Source organism: Hemitrygon akajei, chromosome 1 (genome assembly GCF_048418815.1).
Source record: "Hemitrygon akajei chromosome 1, sHemAka1.3, whole genome shotgun sequence".
Lineage (NCBI taxonomy): Eukaryota > Metazoa > Chordata > Chondrichthyes > Myliobatiformes > Dasyatidae > Hemitrygon > Hemitrygon akajei.
The window spans coordinates 78,456,814-78,474,964 of record NC_133124.1 but is presented as its reverse complement, the minus strand read 5'-3'; the positions used below and the strand labels follow the sequence as shown (position 1 = coordinate 78,474,964).

The 18,151-nt window shown below is 40.1% G+C and overlaps 1 protein-coding gene across 11 annotated transcripts in view; it reads right to left on the bottom strand.

Annotated features, from left to right (window-relative positions):
• Positions 1-18,151, bottom strand: part of LOC140728102 (intermembrane lipid transfer protein VPS13B-like) — a 1,021,046-nt gene that overhangs the window by 804,288 nt on the left and 198,607 nt on the right. For all 11 annotated transcript variants that reach the window (XR_012099001.1, XR_012099002.1, XR_012099004.1 and 8 more), the window contains exon 11: positions 16,938-17,075. Coding sequence is in view for 8 of the 11 variants with exons in the window: in XM_073046336.1 (XP_072902437.1) it covers positions 16,938-17,075 (138 nt within the window). In the remaining 3 variants the exon portion in view is untranslated. The remainder of the gene's footprint in view (positions 1-16,937; positions 17,076-18,151) is intronic.

Sequence of the window (18,151 nt, the reverse complement as noted above, 5' to 3'; positions counted from 1 at the left end):
CCAGTTTTGATGAAAGATCTTCAAGCCGAAACATTTGCAGTTTCGCTTTCTATAAATGCTGCCTAGCCTGCAGTGTTTAGTTTTATTTTACTACCCCCACCTCTCATCCCCCTGATTCTCTCACTGTTGAGCACATTGTGGCCAGGACTCTGACATTTCTTTCCATACTTCTCTCAGAAACCAGGATACAGCCACCTAGACTAGGAGGTTTATCCATTTGAAGTGCGCTTCGTATTTCCTCCTTGCACCTTCTTTGGTCTCTGACAAAATGCAAGTTAGGATAACTGTGAAGAGGACTGTAAAATATTTCAAGCCAGCTAATAAATGAAATCTACCACACAGAGATATCCGATATCAGTATTTTTGGAGAAAAAGTAGGCAAAGTACATGGATACTAAACGCCTTTAGAAAAGCAGAGGATCATGATTATAATTATTAAAATAAAAAACTTGAGGTCCAGTTTTGGGCACATTCCTCTGGACAATATCAAATTCATGGAAAAAATACACTCCCAACAACATTCAACGACATTAGAAATTTAAGCCACTTTTAATATCGGCAGTGAAAAACTGTCTTCTTAACGAAAATGGTAAAACCTCTTTCCAATGAGTAAATCAGTAAATACAGGGAAAATGTATAATTGTAAGAAAATAAATATTTTTGCTTTTAACTTTTCGAACCAACCCAAACAATATGAATTCAAAAGAATGTGAATGTGATTTATCATAAAAAGCATTCATCGTTTAAGTGATAAAATTAAATTACACTGCATTGCTGGTTACAGTTAACATTTAAAGAATTTTTTTTTTTACAATTTAACGTTTCTTCAAAAGTAGTTGCATTGCACAAATCTATATGACTAGTGTGCTGTTGAAACAAAAGAACCAAAACACTCACATAACAACTGGTGATAGAGAGAGTCAACATTTGCAAAGAACCAATCCTGATGAAAGGATGCTTAACATGCATATTAATTCTTTGTTAGAAATATACAACACATCTGCTGAAGTTTTCCAACATTTTATCATAATTTTATTTATCTAACATCTGTCAGATTGATGCCAAATACATCAGTTTGCCTTCATTATTTAACACATTATGAGGATATGCTTCCACAAACATATTGCCAACATGGCATACAGATCCTGGGACAGAATATATATTCATTTTCCCCACATTTCTGCATTTTGTATCTTGATTAAGCACGTATATTCCAGGCTTTTGTTCAAAGAATTAGAGCCAGCCACAACAATGGAAATGGCACAGTTCCAATGACAGTTTCAATCCAGGCCAAATGTTGATGGTAAATCAGAAAAGACAAACAAATCAAATTTGATAATAAAAATGAAATAGCATTTTAAAACAGCTCAAATTATGAACATAAAAATCAAAATGAGCAGACTAAGATTCTTTTCTCTAGCAGGAGGAAGAACAAGAGATAATCTAACAGAAATTTTTAAGATTTTAAGACCTTGACTGGTTAGGGTAAATGGGAAGGGGAGGGGGAGTTTTCTATTTTGGAGGGAACCAACATTACAAGCCAGAGAGATTATCACTAATAGCGTAAAAGGGTATTCAGAAAGGACATTCTTTCCCCAGATGGTGACTGTAATGTAGAACCCATTACAACCAGAAGCAATTGAAGTAAATAGCAGAGATACATTTTTTTTTAAACTAGTTAAGTATACCCACACCTATGCTTTAACTTGAACAATAGCAATGTACCTTGCCAGCATATATACAATGGATAAAGATAAATCACTTATCTCAAAGAAGATGAACTGAGAGGAAAAGCCCACCTACACACTGCTGCCACAAATTTTGAACAGACCGCTGAACAAAAGTTCAACATCAAAATTCACATCATCAATGGCAATAGACTCCTGTTTTATGTTCTGCCACTGTCACTGAAATCTCAACTGACGGCAAACATCAGAGATTACTTAGGAAGTAGGAGCAAGTATAGGCCCTTTCTCCACCATTCAGGAAGATCATGATCCTGCTTGATATCTGTCCTACCTGACACAACAAACCATTAATTTTCAACATGAGTAGGCTCAACAACTGAGCATCCATGTTACTCTGTGGTGGTGAAGGACAATTTCAAAGATTGACTTCCCTTTGGAAAGGAAATTCCTTCACTTTCCTAATAATTATATGAAAGCATTTGCTCTGATATTAATCCATTAATTTCTCTTCCCTTCTTAAAGGTGCACTTTAAAGCTCCCTCATTTGGTTAAGACTTGTGTTTGCATTAATAATTCTATACTGGCTCAAAGATATTGCTGGTGTGAAGCTTGAAACATTTTCTTTATTAAAGGTGTGAATGTAAGATGCAAAGGTGTAAATGTAAGTGATGATGAATTGAGAAAAAAATCCTGTAAAGCAAAGATACTTTCAAAAATAATGAAAAGTTTCAAAATATCAAAGAATTACTATAAAGAGCAGCAAACAATAAAAACTAAATCAAATCAATATTTGATGTGACCACCCTTTGCCTTTAAAACTGCTTCAATTCTCTTACAAATACTGTCATGCAGTTTTATAAGAAAATCGGCTGGTAGGTTATTCCAAGCATCTTGGAGAACTTGCCACAGTTCTTCTGCAGACTTTGGCTTTCTCACTTGCTTCTGTCTCTCCAGGTAATCCCAGACAGTCTTGATCAATGATTTGAGACCAAGGCTCTGTGGGGGCCATACCATCTGTTGCAGAACTCCTTGTTCTTCTTTATGCTGAAGGTAGTTCTTTATGACCTTGGCCATGTGTTTGGGGTCATTATCCTGCTGCAGAATGAAGTTGGAACTGATCAGATACCTCCCTGATGGTATTGCGTGATGGATGAGAATCTGCTTATACTTCTCAATATTGAGGAGTCCATTACTTCTGACCAGATTACCAACTCTATTTGCAGAAATGCAGCCCCAAACCTGCAGGGAACCTCCACCATGCTTCATTGTTGGCTGCAGAAGCTCACGTAGCCCTCTCCAGCTCTTCTACAGACAAACTGCCTCTTGTTTGAGCCAAAATTTTCAAACTTTGACTTGTCAGTGCAGAGACAGACAGACAGACATACTTTATTGATCCCGAGGGAAATTGGGTTTCATTAGAGTCGCACCAACCAAGAATAGTGTAGAAATACAGCAATATAAAACCATAAATAATAAGTAAATTATGCCAAGTGGAAATAAGTCCAGGACCAGCCTATTGGCTCGGGGTATCTGACACTCTGAGGGAGGAGTTGTAAAGTTTGATGGCCACAGGCAGGAATGACTTCCTATGAAGCTCAGTGTTGCATCTCGGTGGAATGAGTCTCTGGCTGAATGTACTCCTGTGCCTAACCAGTACATTATGGAGTGGATGGGAGACATTGTCCAAGATATCATGCAACTTGGACAGCATCCTCTTTTCAGACACCACCGTCAGAGAGTCCAGTTCCACCCCCACAACATCACTGGCCTTACGAATAAGTTTGTTGATTCTGTTGGTGTCTGCTACCCTCAGCCTGCTGCCCCAGCACACAACAGCAAACATGATAGCACTGGCCACCACAGACTTGTAGAACATCCAGAGCATTGCTGCCATTGTTCAGAAACCCAAATCCTTAAGTTTTTGTGCTTAGTTCAGTTTCTTGGCTTTGTTTCCACTTTGGACGAATGGCTTTTTAGCAGCAACTCTTCAATGAAGACCACTTCCAACAAAAAATTCTCCAGATGTAGAGAGGTATACTACAGTTCCAGTGGTTTCTGTGAGTTCAGAGTTGATAGCAGTGCTGGAATTCTTCCAATTTAGAAGGGATGTCAGCTTGATGTACCTCTCATCTGCTGCAGTCAGTTTCTGTAACCAACCACTACATTTCTGGTCTTCCATCTTGCCAGTTTCTTTGTGCTTCTTTGGGAGAACTTGGACAGCACACCTTAAAACTTCTGTCTGTTGCAAAACTTCTGCTTTGAACTTTGATGCAGGACGACCACCTTGTGTCTTGTTCCTAAGCTCACTATTGCCATAGTCTAATGATTTGAAGGCTGAACTGTCACAACTGCCACACCCTCACCTTTTAGTTTGTTTGTCCTTTGCCCAGTTTGATTCTTTCTACACTTGTTTCTGTTTGAATTAATCAGTTTAGTTCATTCAACTCATTATGTCATTGATCACTAGCATCCTGTTTGTTATCTTTGTTTAATCATGCACTGGGCTGTACACCTAGAAGGTATCAATTTTTTATTTGCAAAGTGGTCTATTACTTAAAGTTATTTTCTTTAACAAAATACTTTTAACTGTTTGGAAAATAAATGTTTGGAAATTGAAAAAGTGTTCTTCTCTCCTGATACACTAATGCACAAGGCAAAAGTCAAACATCTAAAAAAAAATTCATATAAAACCTAGTGTGCACAGTACTGTAAGGTAATGCATAACTATTAGACTGGGATAATGGGACTGACTCAATAGCAGTACAAAAAAACACAAACAATTTGCAGGAGCAACTCAGCAGATCAGTAAGGAATGAACAGTCTGCGTTACAGGCATAGAACCTTCATCAAATCAGGATCCTTCATCAACTACACAAAAGACTGCCTATAGACCATATCCAGGTTGCAGGATAAGATCATCCCACCCACATTTGCTTTTATCACAGTTCACTTGAGACTGGGCCTACTTCTCTGGGGCTCTCCCACTTGTCAGGTCAGGAGCAATGGACCCAGTAATCAATGGTCCAGGAGCTACAATATGTCTCTTGCATTACAGGTAGGGTGAAAAGACCATAAGGAACAGACTTAGGCCATTTGCCCCATCAAATCTGCTCAGCCATTCAATCATGGCTGATCCTTTTTTCCCCCTCCTCAGCCCAACACCCTGGACTTCTCCATATAACCTTCAATACTGTATCCAATCAAGAATCTATCATGCTCTGTCTTAAATACACCAACAACCTGGCCTCCACAGCTGCCTGTGGTAATAAATTCCACAAATTCACCACCCTCTGGTGAAAGAAGTTTCTCCACATCTGTTTTAAATGAATGCCCCTCTATCCTAAGACTGTGCCCTCTCATTCTAAACTCCCCCACCATAGGAAACATCCTATCCACATCTGCTCTGTCTAGGCCTTTCAACGTTCCAAAGGTTTCAATGAGATCCCCCTTCATTCTTCTAAATTCCAGCAAGTACAGACCCAGAGATATCAAACATTGCTCATATGATAATCCTTTCATTCCCGGAATCATCCTTGTGTACCTCCTCTGAACCCTCTCCAATGCCAGCACATCTTTTCTTTGACGAGGAGTCCAAATCTGATCACATCTTTAGGGTGTTCTCCACACTGTATCTCAATAAGAAAAAAACAAACAAATATACACAGTGAACTTGACAAATGGAACTGTGGAACCAAAACTGAACTCTGTGCCACAGACGAACATACAAGATTATCTGGCACTGCAAATACACTCCATAGGACATACTGGAATGGAATGACGATTGACAGATTTTCCCAGTGGTGGTGGAATCCAAAGTTCAAGGCACAAGCTCAACAAATTTTTGAAAGATGCACGACATGCCAGAAAACAAATCCTGGAGAAGCAGAAAAGCTACCATAATTAAGTGCCCCTGCCTCACCTGAAATCCATTTTTACACTTACAAGTGGACTATATTTCCTTACCAAAATGTCAAGGATACTCAGGTATACTGGTAATAGTGAAGATGGGTGGAAGCTATACCAGCAAGGAAAGCCACTGCCATTCACACAGCAAAAACTCTGATCAAGGACTATATTCCTAAACAGGAATTTCCATGTCACATTGCTCTGACCAAGGAATACATTTCACTGGGAGCGCTTGTCAGAAATTAAGTTGACTGATGAATACTGACTGGTCCACATCACCCAATGGTCATCAAGCCTAGTCAAATGAATGAATGGAACCATCAAACAAAGACTGATTAGGTATCATTACGAAGGTGTACCATGGCTTACGGCTCTTCCTCTGGTCTTATGTAGCATCAGAGCAACCCCAAACAAGAAAACTAAATCAAATCAGTTCAAGATGGTAACAGGGCATCCGATGTCACGCCCAGGAGCCCTTGATCTCAGAAAGACTGATATACAGATTATACAGACAGTTTAGTTAACTATTGTGTGAAATTAACTAATCTGACCAGTTTTCTTCTCAACAGGTTTCTGCCATTTGGGAAGATCCAATAAAAGAAGGACTTACCCTGATTCCTGGCGAGTGGGTCCTGATTAAGAAACTGCGTAAGGAACAACTGGGAGCTGGATAGGTATGTCCTTCTCAAGTACTGATAATTATTACCAACACAGTGATGGAAGTAGCAGGTAAAAGTAAGTGAATTCACACCAGCCACTGCAAGCGAGCCGAAGAGTTATGCGATAAGGACAGTAAGCACTGTGGTTAATGCGTTAGTGAACTCTTGGTCACAGTGCCCACGTTGCTGAGCTCCAAGTGAGCAAATCACTAATGAGCCAGAAGACTCCAAACAAGTCAACAATAATTGGACATTAGTAAGTTTATTCTATACTATTTGTTATTATATTTTTGCTAATTTTCCCTACTCATAATGTGCCAGTTGAGATTACTCTTAATGTATACTTGTATTATTGACAATCAGAAATATTACAATTCAACAAAGTTCCTGTCAAGTAATAAAAAATAGTCCAAGTTAATGGAACAATATGTACGTTATGTGAAAAAATGGGGCTTATACCTTTTTTCCACGTAATTGGTTCGAATCTTGATATTTACGGTATGTTTTTCCTGCCATGAGACATACACATACCTTACTTTTACCTCCCAAGTCTAAAAGTAAATGAGACGTTTTAGAAGGAGCTTGTTTTGCATCAATTTTATTCCCATTTTATGGTATTGCAAACATTAGAGAGATTATAAATGTGGTTGCAGCCTTATAAAGAGTAAGCAATGACGCTGCTGATGCCTTGGGAAATGTAACAACAGAATTGGTGCCACATCTAAGATTGTCCTTCATAGATATTCTCTTAGCAGTTAAGGGGAGAAAATGTGCAGTTATAGGTAAGGAGTGCTGTACCTGCATACCTGACAAGTCTGAAGACTTAACTAATTTGGCTGATCATATTCATAAAGAAGCAACTAAAATACATGAATCTGATGGATGGGTATTCTTCGATTGGATTTATACAAGTCTCGAAATATGGGGTTACTCAATATTATTAGACATAATATTCATACTATTATACCTTATCATAATTTACATCACTTTTTAACTTGTTTGAAGGCAATCATTAATAAATAGATCAAACTTGCATAAGCGTGCATACTACTCTGTCCAACCATAACATAATCTGATGAGTACTTTGAAGAATATATCTACCTTTTGATATTTCATAACCTAGGTAGTTTTTTGATTACTTCATAAGCAATGTAGATATCACAAGATTTTCTGTCTCTGCATTTTCAGATGTAATGATTCTAAACATATGATTTAGAATCAAAGGGGAGGTTCTTGGATCTGATTTTTAATTGTCATTTTCAATATAGTTTAATAATTATTATCTGCTTGTATTTAAGCAATCTTTGTGTGCCTAACAGTTTAATATGCCTCTAATGGCTATACAAAGTATAATTCTGAAGCTTCTTTGTTCTACATTAAGTGAATAATTGTTTTCTCATTGTTTAATTGTTATTGCAGTATTGAATAAGTATTTACTAATTGGTTGATTATCGATAGATTTGAATGATTTTTTTTCTTATCTCTGGGTATAAAAATAGCTCTTCTATGTTAGGCACCATCTCTAGTGTCTCTTTTCTTCAAGTAGTCACTGTTCTGTTCCTGTCCTATCAAATTTTAATAAAGCGATCATAAAGCAACAAGTTTTGTGCATCATTCCTGAATTCTAAAAGAACCCTGGATTAAAACAACAAAATCGATCAAGTAGCAGGAGGATTTACAAGAATGTTGTGGAACTCAAGGGCCTGAGTTAATGCAGAAGTTTGGGCAGCCTAGGGTTTATTTCTAGGCGTGTAAGAGACTGAGAGTGGCCTTATAAAAGGACTATAAAAACACGGGGTCATAGGTAGGGTCATGGAAGGCACATGGGCTTTTCCTCATGGAATTAAAAGCAATCAGAGGGAATAACTTTAAGAAGGAAAAGATTCAAAAGGGTAATTTCTTCATGCAGAGTATGGTGTGCATATAGAACAAGCTGCCATGTGGTTGAAGCAAATACAATAAAGCATAAAAGTACACTGCAGTATAGTCCCCTCAACCCATGATGCAGCACTGACCAATATAAACCCACTCCATAATCAATCTAACCCATCTCTCCAACACAGTATATTTTCTTACATCCATGTGCCTATCATTTCCAAATGTATCCACTACCCAATTCCATGGATTTACCATTTTCTGTGTAAAAGGATTGCACCTCTGATATCCCTTATACTTTCCTTCAATCACTTTATCCTCTCAAATTAGCCATTGCCATCCTTGGACAAAGATGCTTGCAATCCGCTCTATCTATGTGTAATTCTTGCTTCGCCTAGCGGCTTAATATAGGGGGTGATAACTCCCGGCCCGGCCAAACTTAAGAAATCTCATTGGGGTGGATGCTGTGCAATGTGTCCTGTTACAAATCACTACCACAAAATAACAAACAGTACACAATATGCGATTAAACAATTAAGCTTTATAACTCTTACTTTGACTATATGGTTAATAGAAAAGAAATAAAAGAAAAAAAAGGGCCCAATCTTATTACACAGTCTGTGTGCAAAGTTGGAGCTCACTTATAGGCCGATCGTTCACCATCGACCTCCTCCGATCATCACTGCCCTTCGGACCCTTGCTCCAAGTCCACCCCATCCAGCGGTCTACCAAATCTCTCCATTCGTGTCTTCTCTCTTCATCTCTCTCTCTCTCTCTCTCTCTCTCTCTCTCTCTCTCTCTCTCTCTGGCAAAAGCCCGCGGAATCAACTCCTTCCAGATTCACAAGATAGGGCAACAAAATCCTGATTGGCTAACATGCATACCACAGTCCTGTTATCTCCGGCCATAACCCAAACATTGCTGCTACAGAGAAACCATTACTTCAGCAGTGAACATTACAGAGAAGCCATTTCATTAGCTTTGGCAGTGAAACATTACGGAGAAGCCATTACAGCGTGTTACATATGTTTTTCATAATCTTATCCACCTCTATCAAGTCTACCTCTACCAGACACAATTTACTTTGGGTCATGGGACCACTTTGTTAAGGTCCTCTAGTCCATCAACAAAAAGCAGAATTTCCCATTGGCCAACCATTTTAATTCCTATCCCCATTCCAGTTCCAACATGTTGGTCCACGGCCTAATCTTCTGCCACCATTGGACCACTTTCAGGGCAGAGGAGTAACACCTCATATTCTACTTTCAAGCTGATGGCATGAACATCAATTTCTCCTTCCTGCTTTTTTTTTCTTTACCCCATCCCTTACCTCTTCTTCTATCCCCAACTCTGGTCTCATACCACTTCTCCTCATCTATCACCTCCCCGGTGCTCCTCCTTCTTCCCTTTCTCCTATAGTCCACTCTCCTATCCTATCAGGTTTCTTCTTCTCTAGTTCTTTACCTTTCCCCCTTCAACTATCACCTTCTAGTTTGTCCTCCTCCTTCTCCTCCCCCCACTCTTAGTCTGGCAACTTCCCCTTCCATTCCAGTCCTGATGAAGGGGCTCATCCAAAATATTGACCAAACTAAATGAATTGAATATTCATTTTCGGAGTGCAACCTGGCCTGCTGAGTTTCTCCAGCATGCTGTGTGTATTGCTCTGGATTTCCACCATCTGCAGAATTTCTTGTGTTCATGATAAATCAAGTAGTGGAGCAGAGAGAAAAAAAGGTGAGTGGAGTAGCGGGAATAGTGGCACTTCTATTTTTAGATAAAATTATAAGTATTGGTCCAAGTGCTTCCTCCAAGTGTCTCTTGGAAGTGTTTTGAATGCAAGTCTGACCCAGCCTTCAAAAAAAAATTAAGAACCACTGCCTCACAGAGGGCCAGCATGGATTTGATGGACCATATGGCTTGTTTCATGCATGAGGGAGAATTGAAAACAAAATGTTAATGGAGTTCATGGTGAATTAAGGCCTAAGTACAATACAGACACCACACAGAACTACTGGGCCAAATGCCCTTCTTCCATGTTGGCAATACATAGGATTACAATGCAAGAGTTTCAAAAAATACTTCGTAAAAGTAACTCAGAATTGTCTATACAACAGAGGAAATAAGTCAGGCAGAGCAGGAGCAAACGGGCATAAAACCTTTTATTAAAATATAAACTATAATTGTGAAATCACATGAATCTTTCTGGCATGTCTACAGTAAACTTATTACGATATCAGTAAAAATTTGGTCCCATGGTACACAAACTGAAAGCTTAGTAAAGTTTGGCCCAGAACACAGAATGCAGAATTCCCTGGAGCTCCAAGTGAGTCCAAAGTTTAACACATCAGAAAATTTGCTGGTGCCTTGGTGTAAACTTAGATGAGAAAGGGCACAGGCGACATTTAACAGTTCCAGTGAAAATGGGGGCCATTTGACTAATCAAACCCTCACTGGCTTCATTTAAGGACAAGTCATCTCATCCCATCCCCCTGCTCTCTCCCCATCGCTCTGACAATTATTTCCTTTCAAATACATATTCAGCCCTCATTTGAATACAGCATCGGAATCTGCCTCCACTATTACTGATAGTCTTGCCTGTACCCTTCATGACTTCAACTTCCTTTACCAGATATCTCCATTGGCCCAGGAGAACAACCCCAGCTTCTTCACTCTATCCGTATGTCAGAAGGCTCTCATTTCTGGAATCATTTTCACAAATCCCTTCAACACCCTCTCCAAAGGCATTGCATTCAAGAGCAGCACCCAGATCTGGAAACAATATTCCAAATAAGGATTAATCAATGTGTTACAGCTGTTTATCATGGTTTCATTGCTCGTGCACTTTAGGATATCATTTGCTTTCGTAGCCACTTCATCAACTTGACCTGCTATTTTCAACAAAGTATGCAGACACCCACAATCTCTTTGTCCTTGTACCCCTTTTTATATAGCAATGCTGTCCAGACCTTCGAGCCACAGTGCCCTAGCAATCCCACAGCCCTGATTAACTCTAACACAATCACGGGACAGTTTACAGTGACCAATTAACCTATGCAGTATGTCTTTGGACTGTGGAAGGAAACTGGGGTACTCAGGGAAAACCCATGCATTCCACGGGGAGGATGTACAGAGATTCCTTACAGAACAGCACCAGAATTGATCCCCGATCACCAAACTCCAGAATGCACCGAGCTGTAACAGCATTATGCTAATCGCTTCGCTACCATGGCTTTCTTATCCCCATAGTTTATTCTGTGTCTTCTCATTTTTCCTATAAAATCTATTACAGAACCAGTTTTGAAAATGTCCTCAATAGAGGGGTAGTTAGTGCCCATGATGGAGCTGAATGTATCTACAACCCTCTGCAACCTTTTTCTACTCTGTGCATTGAAACCTTCCATACCAAGCGATGATGCAACTACTCAGACCGCTCTCTATGGTACATCTGTAAAAATTGGCTAGTCTTTGTGACATACCAGATCTCCTCAAACTTCTCATAGAGTGTAGCCTCTGGTGTGATTCCTTTGTGATTGCATCAATACGTTGAGCCCACCTTACTGATGCCCAGGAACTTGAAGCTGTTCAACTTTTTTACTGCTGACCCATCAATACATACAAATGTGTGTGTTCTACTGACTTCCTCTTCCTAAAGTCCAAAATCAATTCCTTAATCTTACTAATGCTGTTATTTTCGCGACACCACTGAATCAATCTATCTTACTCATGTACATCATTTACATCATCACCATCCAAGATTCTGCCTATGACTGTTCTCTGCATTTCTCAGCTTTAGGTTTCTACTGGTGCCTATCTGCACATTCTATATATTGTCAACTACTCCTGAATATCTATTACAATCCACCTTACAAGTTTATTATATCTCCATATTTTGTGTCATCTCAAAATTTCGATGATATGTTCTGTAACTCAAGTTCAACTCACCAATATGCACAAAGAAAAACAGTGCTCCTGAGGAATGCCATATTTCCTGCGTCCAAAAGACAATTTTTCACAACTACTCTGCTTTCTGTTGCTTAACCAATTTTTAAAAATCCACATGAAAAAGCCCCTATTAATCCAATATCGATGACGTGCTGGTTGTACCTGCCAATGGTAACTCCCCTGCCACAGCTAGTAATGCATTATTATTAGAAACCCTAGACATAGGAAGACAACACTTAAGTTGCAAATCAAATCTCACACACACAGGCCTGATTTGAAATTCCTCTGCCGCTCAGTTTAGATCGCTGCTGCTCAATATCTCACCAGAAGAATTTCAGCATTTCAAGGCATCAGTTCACAAACACACCCTCCCTTGAATGAATACAAAAAATAGTGGATGTATAGTGGATTTAAGAAAGTTAAAAGTTAAAGTTTAATTGTCATTCAATCATACGCATGCATAGAACCAAATGAAAAAGCATTCCTCCGACGCAAAGGTGCAAAACAGAAGTACCAACACTGACACACAGAACACAGCACATATAGTATATATAATTATGACAGCATGAAAACATACAGTCAGGAAAAAATAATATCGCCCAAGACCCTGATTGCCACAGCCTGTGGATTGATGGTGCATGGAATGTTGTCCTGGAGCCATGTTTCTGCAAGGACAAGCCCAAAGCTGTCCTCATCATGCATTAGTGCAGCCGCAGACAAAAGCAATCCAGCTGGTCTTCTCACCAGTGAACCAGACTTGCAATATTCTACATGACCAATGTCCAGCAGGGTGTTGCAATCACAAGAAAAACGCCAAAGTCAATCATTTCTGATAGCTCGTTGGACTGCGCACTGCCTCACACATGACCTCTGACAGCTTCCTTCTTGGGTAGCTGTAGCAGGCTACAAGTCCAGCTCCACCGCTATTGAAAAACTTGCTAGTCAGGTAGACTTGCAGTACCCGATATTCATAATATCCAGCAGTGTCTTCCCATCATAAAATAAAGGCATAAAGAACGACAAATTACACCTTTGTTTCAACCCAAAAAGGCTGTGATTGAGCACGCAACCATTTTACTTGAAGGTTGTATTGATTAAAGCCCACATTTTGTTTGAGAATAATAAAGCAACATTGTCAAGTACTGAGATGACCCTCATTTTGTTTATTTAAAACTAATATGCCACTGTTTTTCTGTTTCTTAGAAAACGGGAGAATTCTGTAAGAGCTTTGGGTCTTGAAAACACAAAATAAACCAATTATATTAAACTGGATTTGTCACTCTTCTTAGAAGGAGTTAACAGATCACTTTTATCTAATTAAAATCTATTTAAACAGTGAAACACACCCATGAGCTTAATCTCCTATTCTTATTCCAGTATATTATTTTGCACATTTGTTGTTCATAAAATAAGCTACAACATCAACCCAAGTGTGTTACAGCTGAATGTATCAGCATTAGATTCTCAAAGTGGTTGCTTAAAATTGTATACTGCCAACACATCATAATTAGTGCGCTATTATGTTCAAACTGTGGTACAGCTACACATGCTTCCTGACACCATACAGTGTTGAAAAATTAAGACATGAAAAAAATTTTAACCACCATACAAAATATATACCGGTGGATTTTCTATTCTTTCGAGGTTTGGTTTGTGATTTTAGATAATAGTCATCTTCATACACACAAACAATGTAAAGAATCCTAACGGTCTTTTCATTTTATTATCCATACACTTCAGTGTTCTTTCATTAGCTTTATACGAGAGGAACATTATCACTAAGGACAGATCACATGACAAGGTCCCACATGGGAGGTTTGTCAAGAAGGTTCAGTCACTTGGTATTCAAGAGGAGGTAGTAAATTGGATTAGACAATGGCCACATGGGAGAAGACACACAGTGGTTGTAGGTGGGTGCCACTCTGACTGGAGGCCTGTGACTAGTGGTGTGCCGCATGGATCGATGCTGGGTCTGTTCTTTGTCATCTGTATCAATGATCAGGATGATAATGCTTTAAATTGGATCAGCAAATTTGTGGATGACACCAAGATTGGGGGTGCAGTGGACAGCAGGAAAAATGATCAAAGCTTGCAGCAAGATCTGGAGCAGCTGGAAAAATGGGCTGAAAAAGAGCAGATGGAATTTAATGCAGACAAGTGTGAGGTGTTGCACTTTGGGAGGACAAACCAGAGTAGGTCTTACAAATTTAGCGGTAGGGCACGAAGGAATGTGGTAGAACCGATGGACCTGGGAATACAGATCCACAATTCTTTGAAATTGTAATCGCAACTACAGTATATTGGATCGTAAAGAAAGCTTTGGCATATTGGAGTTCATAAATCAATGTACTGAGTACAGTACTGGAGTTGGGATGTGTTATGCTGAAATTGTATTAAGATGTTTGTGAAGCCCAATTTGAGCAGCTTTGGTCACCTACCTACAGGAAAGATGTAAATAAGACTGAAAGAGTCCAGAGAAAATTTCAAGGATGTTGCCAGGACTTGAAGAACTGAGATATAAGGTTGAATGAGTTAGGACTTAATTCCCTAGAAGATAGAAGATTGAGGGGAGATTTGACAGAGGCATACAAAATTATCAGGGGGAAACAATAGGGTTAATGCAAAGCAGGCTGTTTCCACTGTGGTTGGGTGACACTACAATTAGAGGTCATGGGTTAAGAGTGAAAGGAGAAATGTTTAAGGGGAACATGAGGAGGAATTTCTTGACTCAGAGGGTGGAGAGAATGTGGAATGAGCTGGCAGCGCAAGTGGTGAATGAGAGTTCAATTTCAACATTTGGATATGGATGTGAATGGGAGGGAGATGATTTGGGTGCAGGTTGATGAGACTAGGCAGATTAATGGTTCAGCATGGACTAGATGGGGTGAAGGGCAACACACACAAAATGCTGGTGGAACACAGCAGGCCAGGCAGCATCTATAGGAAGAAGTACAGTTGACATTTCGGGCCGAGACCCTTCGTCAGGACTAACTGAAAGAAGAGATAGTAAGACATTTGAAAGTGGGAGGGGGAGAGGGAGATCTGAAATAATAGGAGAAAACAGGAGGGGGAGGGATGAAGCTAAGAGTTAGAAAGTTGATTAGCAAAAGGGAGACAGAGCTGGAGAAGGGAGAGGATCATGGTATGGGAGGCCTAGGGAGAAAGAAAGAGGGAGGGGAGCACCAGAGGGAGATGGAGTATAGGCAGAGTGATGGGCAGAGAGGAAAAAAAGGAGGGGGGGAGAAAAACTAAATATATCAGGGATGGGGTAAGAAGGGGAGGGGGGCATTAACAGAAGTTAGAAAAATCAATGTTCATGCCATCAGGTTGGAGGCTACCCAGAGGGAATATAAGGTGTTGTTCCTCCAACCTGAGTGTGGCTTCATCTTGACAGTAGAGGAGGCCATGGATAGACATATCAGAATGGGAATGGGACGTGGATTTAAAATGTGTGGCCACTGGGAGATCCTACTTTCTCAGGTGGACAAAGCGTAGGTGCTCAGCGAAACGGTCTCCCAGTCTGCATCGGGTCTCACCAATCTATAGAAAGATGCACCGGGAGCACCGGATGCAGTATACCACACCAGCCGACTCACAGGTAAAGTGTCACCTCACATGGAAGGACTGTCTGGGGCCCTGAATGGTGGTGAGGGAGGAAGCATAAGGGCAGATGTAGCACTTGTTCTGCTTACAATGATAAGTGCCGGGAGGGAGATCAGAGGGAAGGGATGTGGGGACGAGTGGACAAGGGAGTTGCATAGGGAGCGATCCCTGCAGAAAGCAGAAGGGGGGGGGAGGGAAAGATGTGCTTGGTGGTGGGATCCCGTTGGAGGCGGCGGAAGTTACGGAGAATTATATGATGGACCAAGAGGCTGGTGGGGTGGTAGGTGAGGACAAGGGAAACCCTATCCCTAGTGGGGTGGCAGGAGGATGAGGTGAGAGCAGATGTGCGTGAAATGGGAAAGATGCATTTGAGAGCAGAGTTGATGGTGGAGGAAGGGAAGCCCCTTTAAAAAAGGAAGACATCTCTTTCGTCCTGTAATGAAAAGCCTCATCCTGAGAGCAGATGCGGCAGAGACGGAGGAATTGCGGGAAGGGGATGGCATTTTTGCAAGAGGCAGGGTGGGAAGAGGAATAGTCCAGGTAGCTGTGAGAGTCAGTAAGCTTATAGTAGATATCAGTAGATAAGCCGTCTCCAGAGGTGGAGACAGAAAGATCAAGAACAGGGAGGGAAGTGCCGGAAATGGACCAGGTAAACTTGAGGGCAGAGTGAAAGTTGGAGGCAAAGTTAATGAAGTCAACGAGCTCAGCATGCGTGCAGGAAGCAGCGCCAATGCAGTTGTCGATGTAGCGATGTAGGAAAAATGGGGGACAGATACCAGTATAGGCTTGGATCATGGACTGTTCCACAAAGCCAACAAAAAGGCAGGCATTGCTAGGACCCATACAGATGCCCATGGCTACACCTTTGGTTTGGAGGAAGTGGGAGGAGCCAAAGAAGAAATTATTAAGAGTAAGAACTAATTCCGCTGGAAGGAGCAGAATGGTGGTAGAGGGGAACTGGTTAGGTCTGGAATCCAAAAGGAAGCCGAGAGCTTTGAGACCTTCCTGGTGGGGGATGGAGGTATATAGGGACTGAACATCCATGGTGAAAATAAGGCGGTGGGGGCCAGGGAACTTAAAATCATTGAAAAAATTCAAAGCGTGCTGAAGGGCGTGTTTTTTGTAGTGTTATATGACTCCATGCTTCTATGACTTAAAATTTGTCTTAAAAACCATACAAAATATTCTAAATATTTCACGTAATACATTTAAAATGGAATCTTGGAACATAAAATTTCCCATTAGTTATAAAATATGACCTGACCTTGTGTTGGGCAGCATCCAAAATAAACTCGTCCCTGATACCATTATTTTCTGGACTTCGGTAATCAAACAGAGAATTGGTGAGGTATGTTAATCCTTTGCTGTTCAGACTTTCACCACAACTGAAGAAACAGGCTTCCTATGCAAAAGTAAAAGCATTTTAGGTATTAGGTTTAAAACATTCTCAGCATATATTTGGTAGTCATGAGTAGTCTGACTTCATTGTAAATATTTTTTTTAACAATAAGCTTTTTAATTGCAGTATTTAAATTCTAAGCTTCCAACAACCAAAAGGCCACATTATGAACTTCCTTTTGTCAGTTGAAAAAGGCAATTTTCAATATTCAAAGAGTTCATATGGGTATAAGCAAAGTCAATACTAAACATGCATAATACAAAACGCATAATTAAAATGTTTCAATTTTTTTAAAAATAGGTACTTATTTCAACTCTGATAAGCGGAAGAACAAGTACTCAGAGTATGTGGTGAGTTAACTGCAAATTGAAGACTCTGTCAGTCACTTAATCCCGATCTTAAGCACTTGGCAATACAAGTGCAAGAACGTTCAACCCAGTAACAGCATCAGAGTGTTGCATCTATCACTACACCCATGTGGATTCCACACGTCTAACAGCAGGATGAAGTTTTATAAAGGATTCTCCAGCATAATGCTGAGAAATTACCTATATGATCATATGCTGGGTTACAGCTGGCATAGGTTCAGAGAAGTCCAATTTTATTGGGGATGTTGAGCCCATGAATTAGGAAGTAAAGAGAAGCACCAGTAATTACTTTTTCAATTATCTCACTAGTTTGTTTTTATTTAATATTAAGTTTAGCATATTCTCTGTTAGACTATTGATGTGGCATTGTGCATCACAGGCACATTGAACTGTTACCACACAGATGGAGCCTGTTTGGCTTGCTGAAACCATTTTGGCTATAAGTAGGTGCAATCCAGCTGACTTCACTCCCCTGCCCTCTCCCCAAAGCCCTGATTTATTTTTCCTTTCGAATGCTGCTCCCTTTGAATGCTACAATTGAATCTGCCTCCACTAATTCGCCTGGCAGTACATTCTAAACCACATCCACAAACTGCATAAAAAGTATTTCTCCAAGTCATTTCATTGGTCCATTAGCCAGTCATCTAAGTTCCTTTGTCCTTGACCACTCTACTAATAGTAATGGATTTTCTCTTTCACCTCTGTCAGATC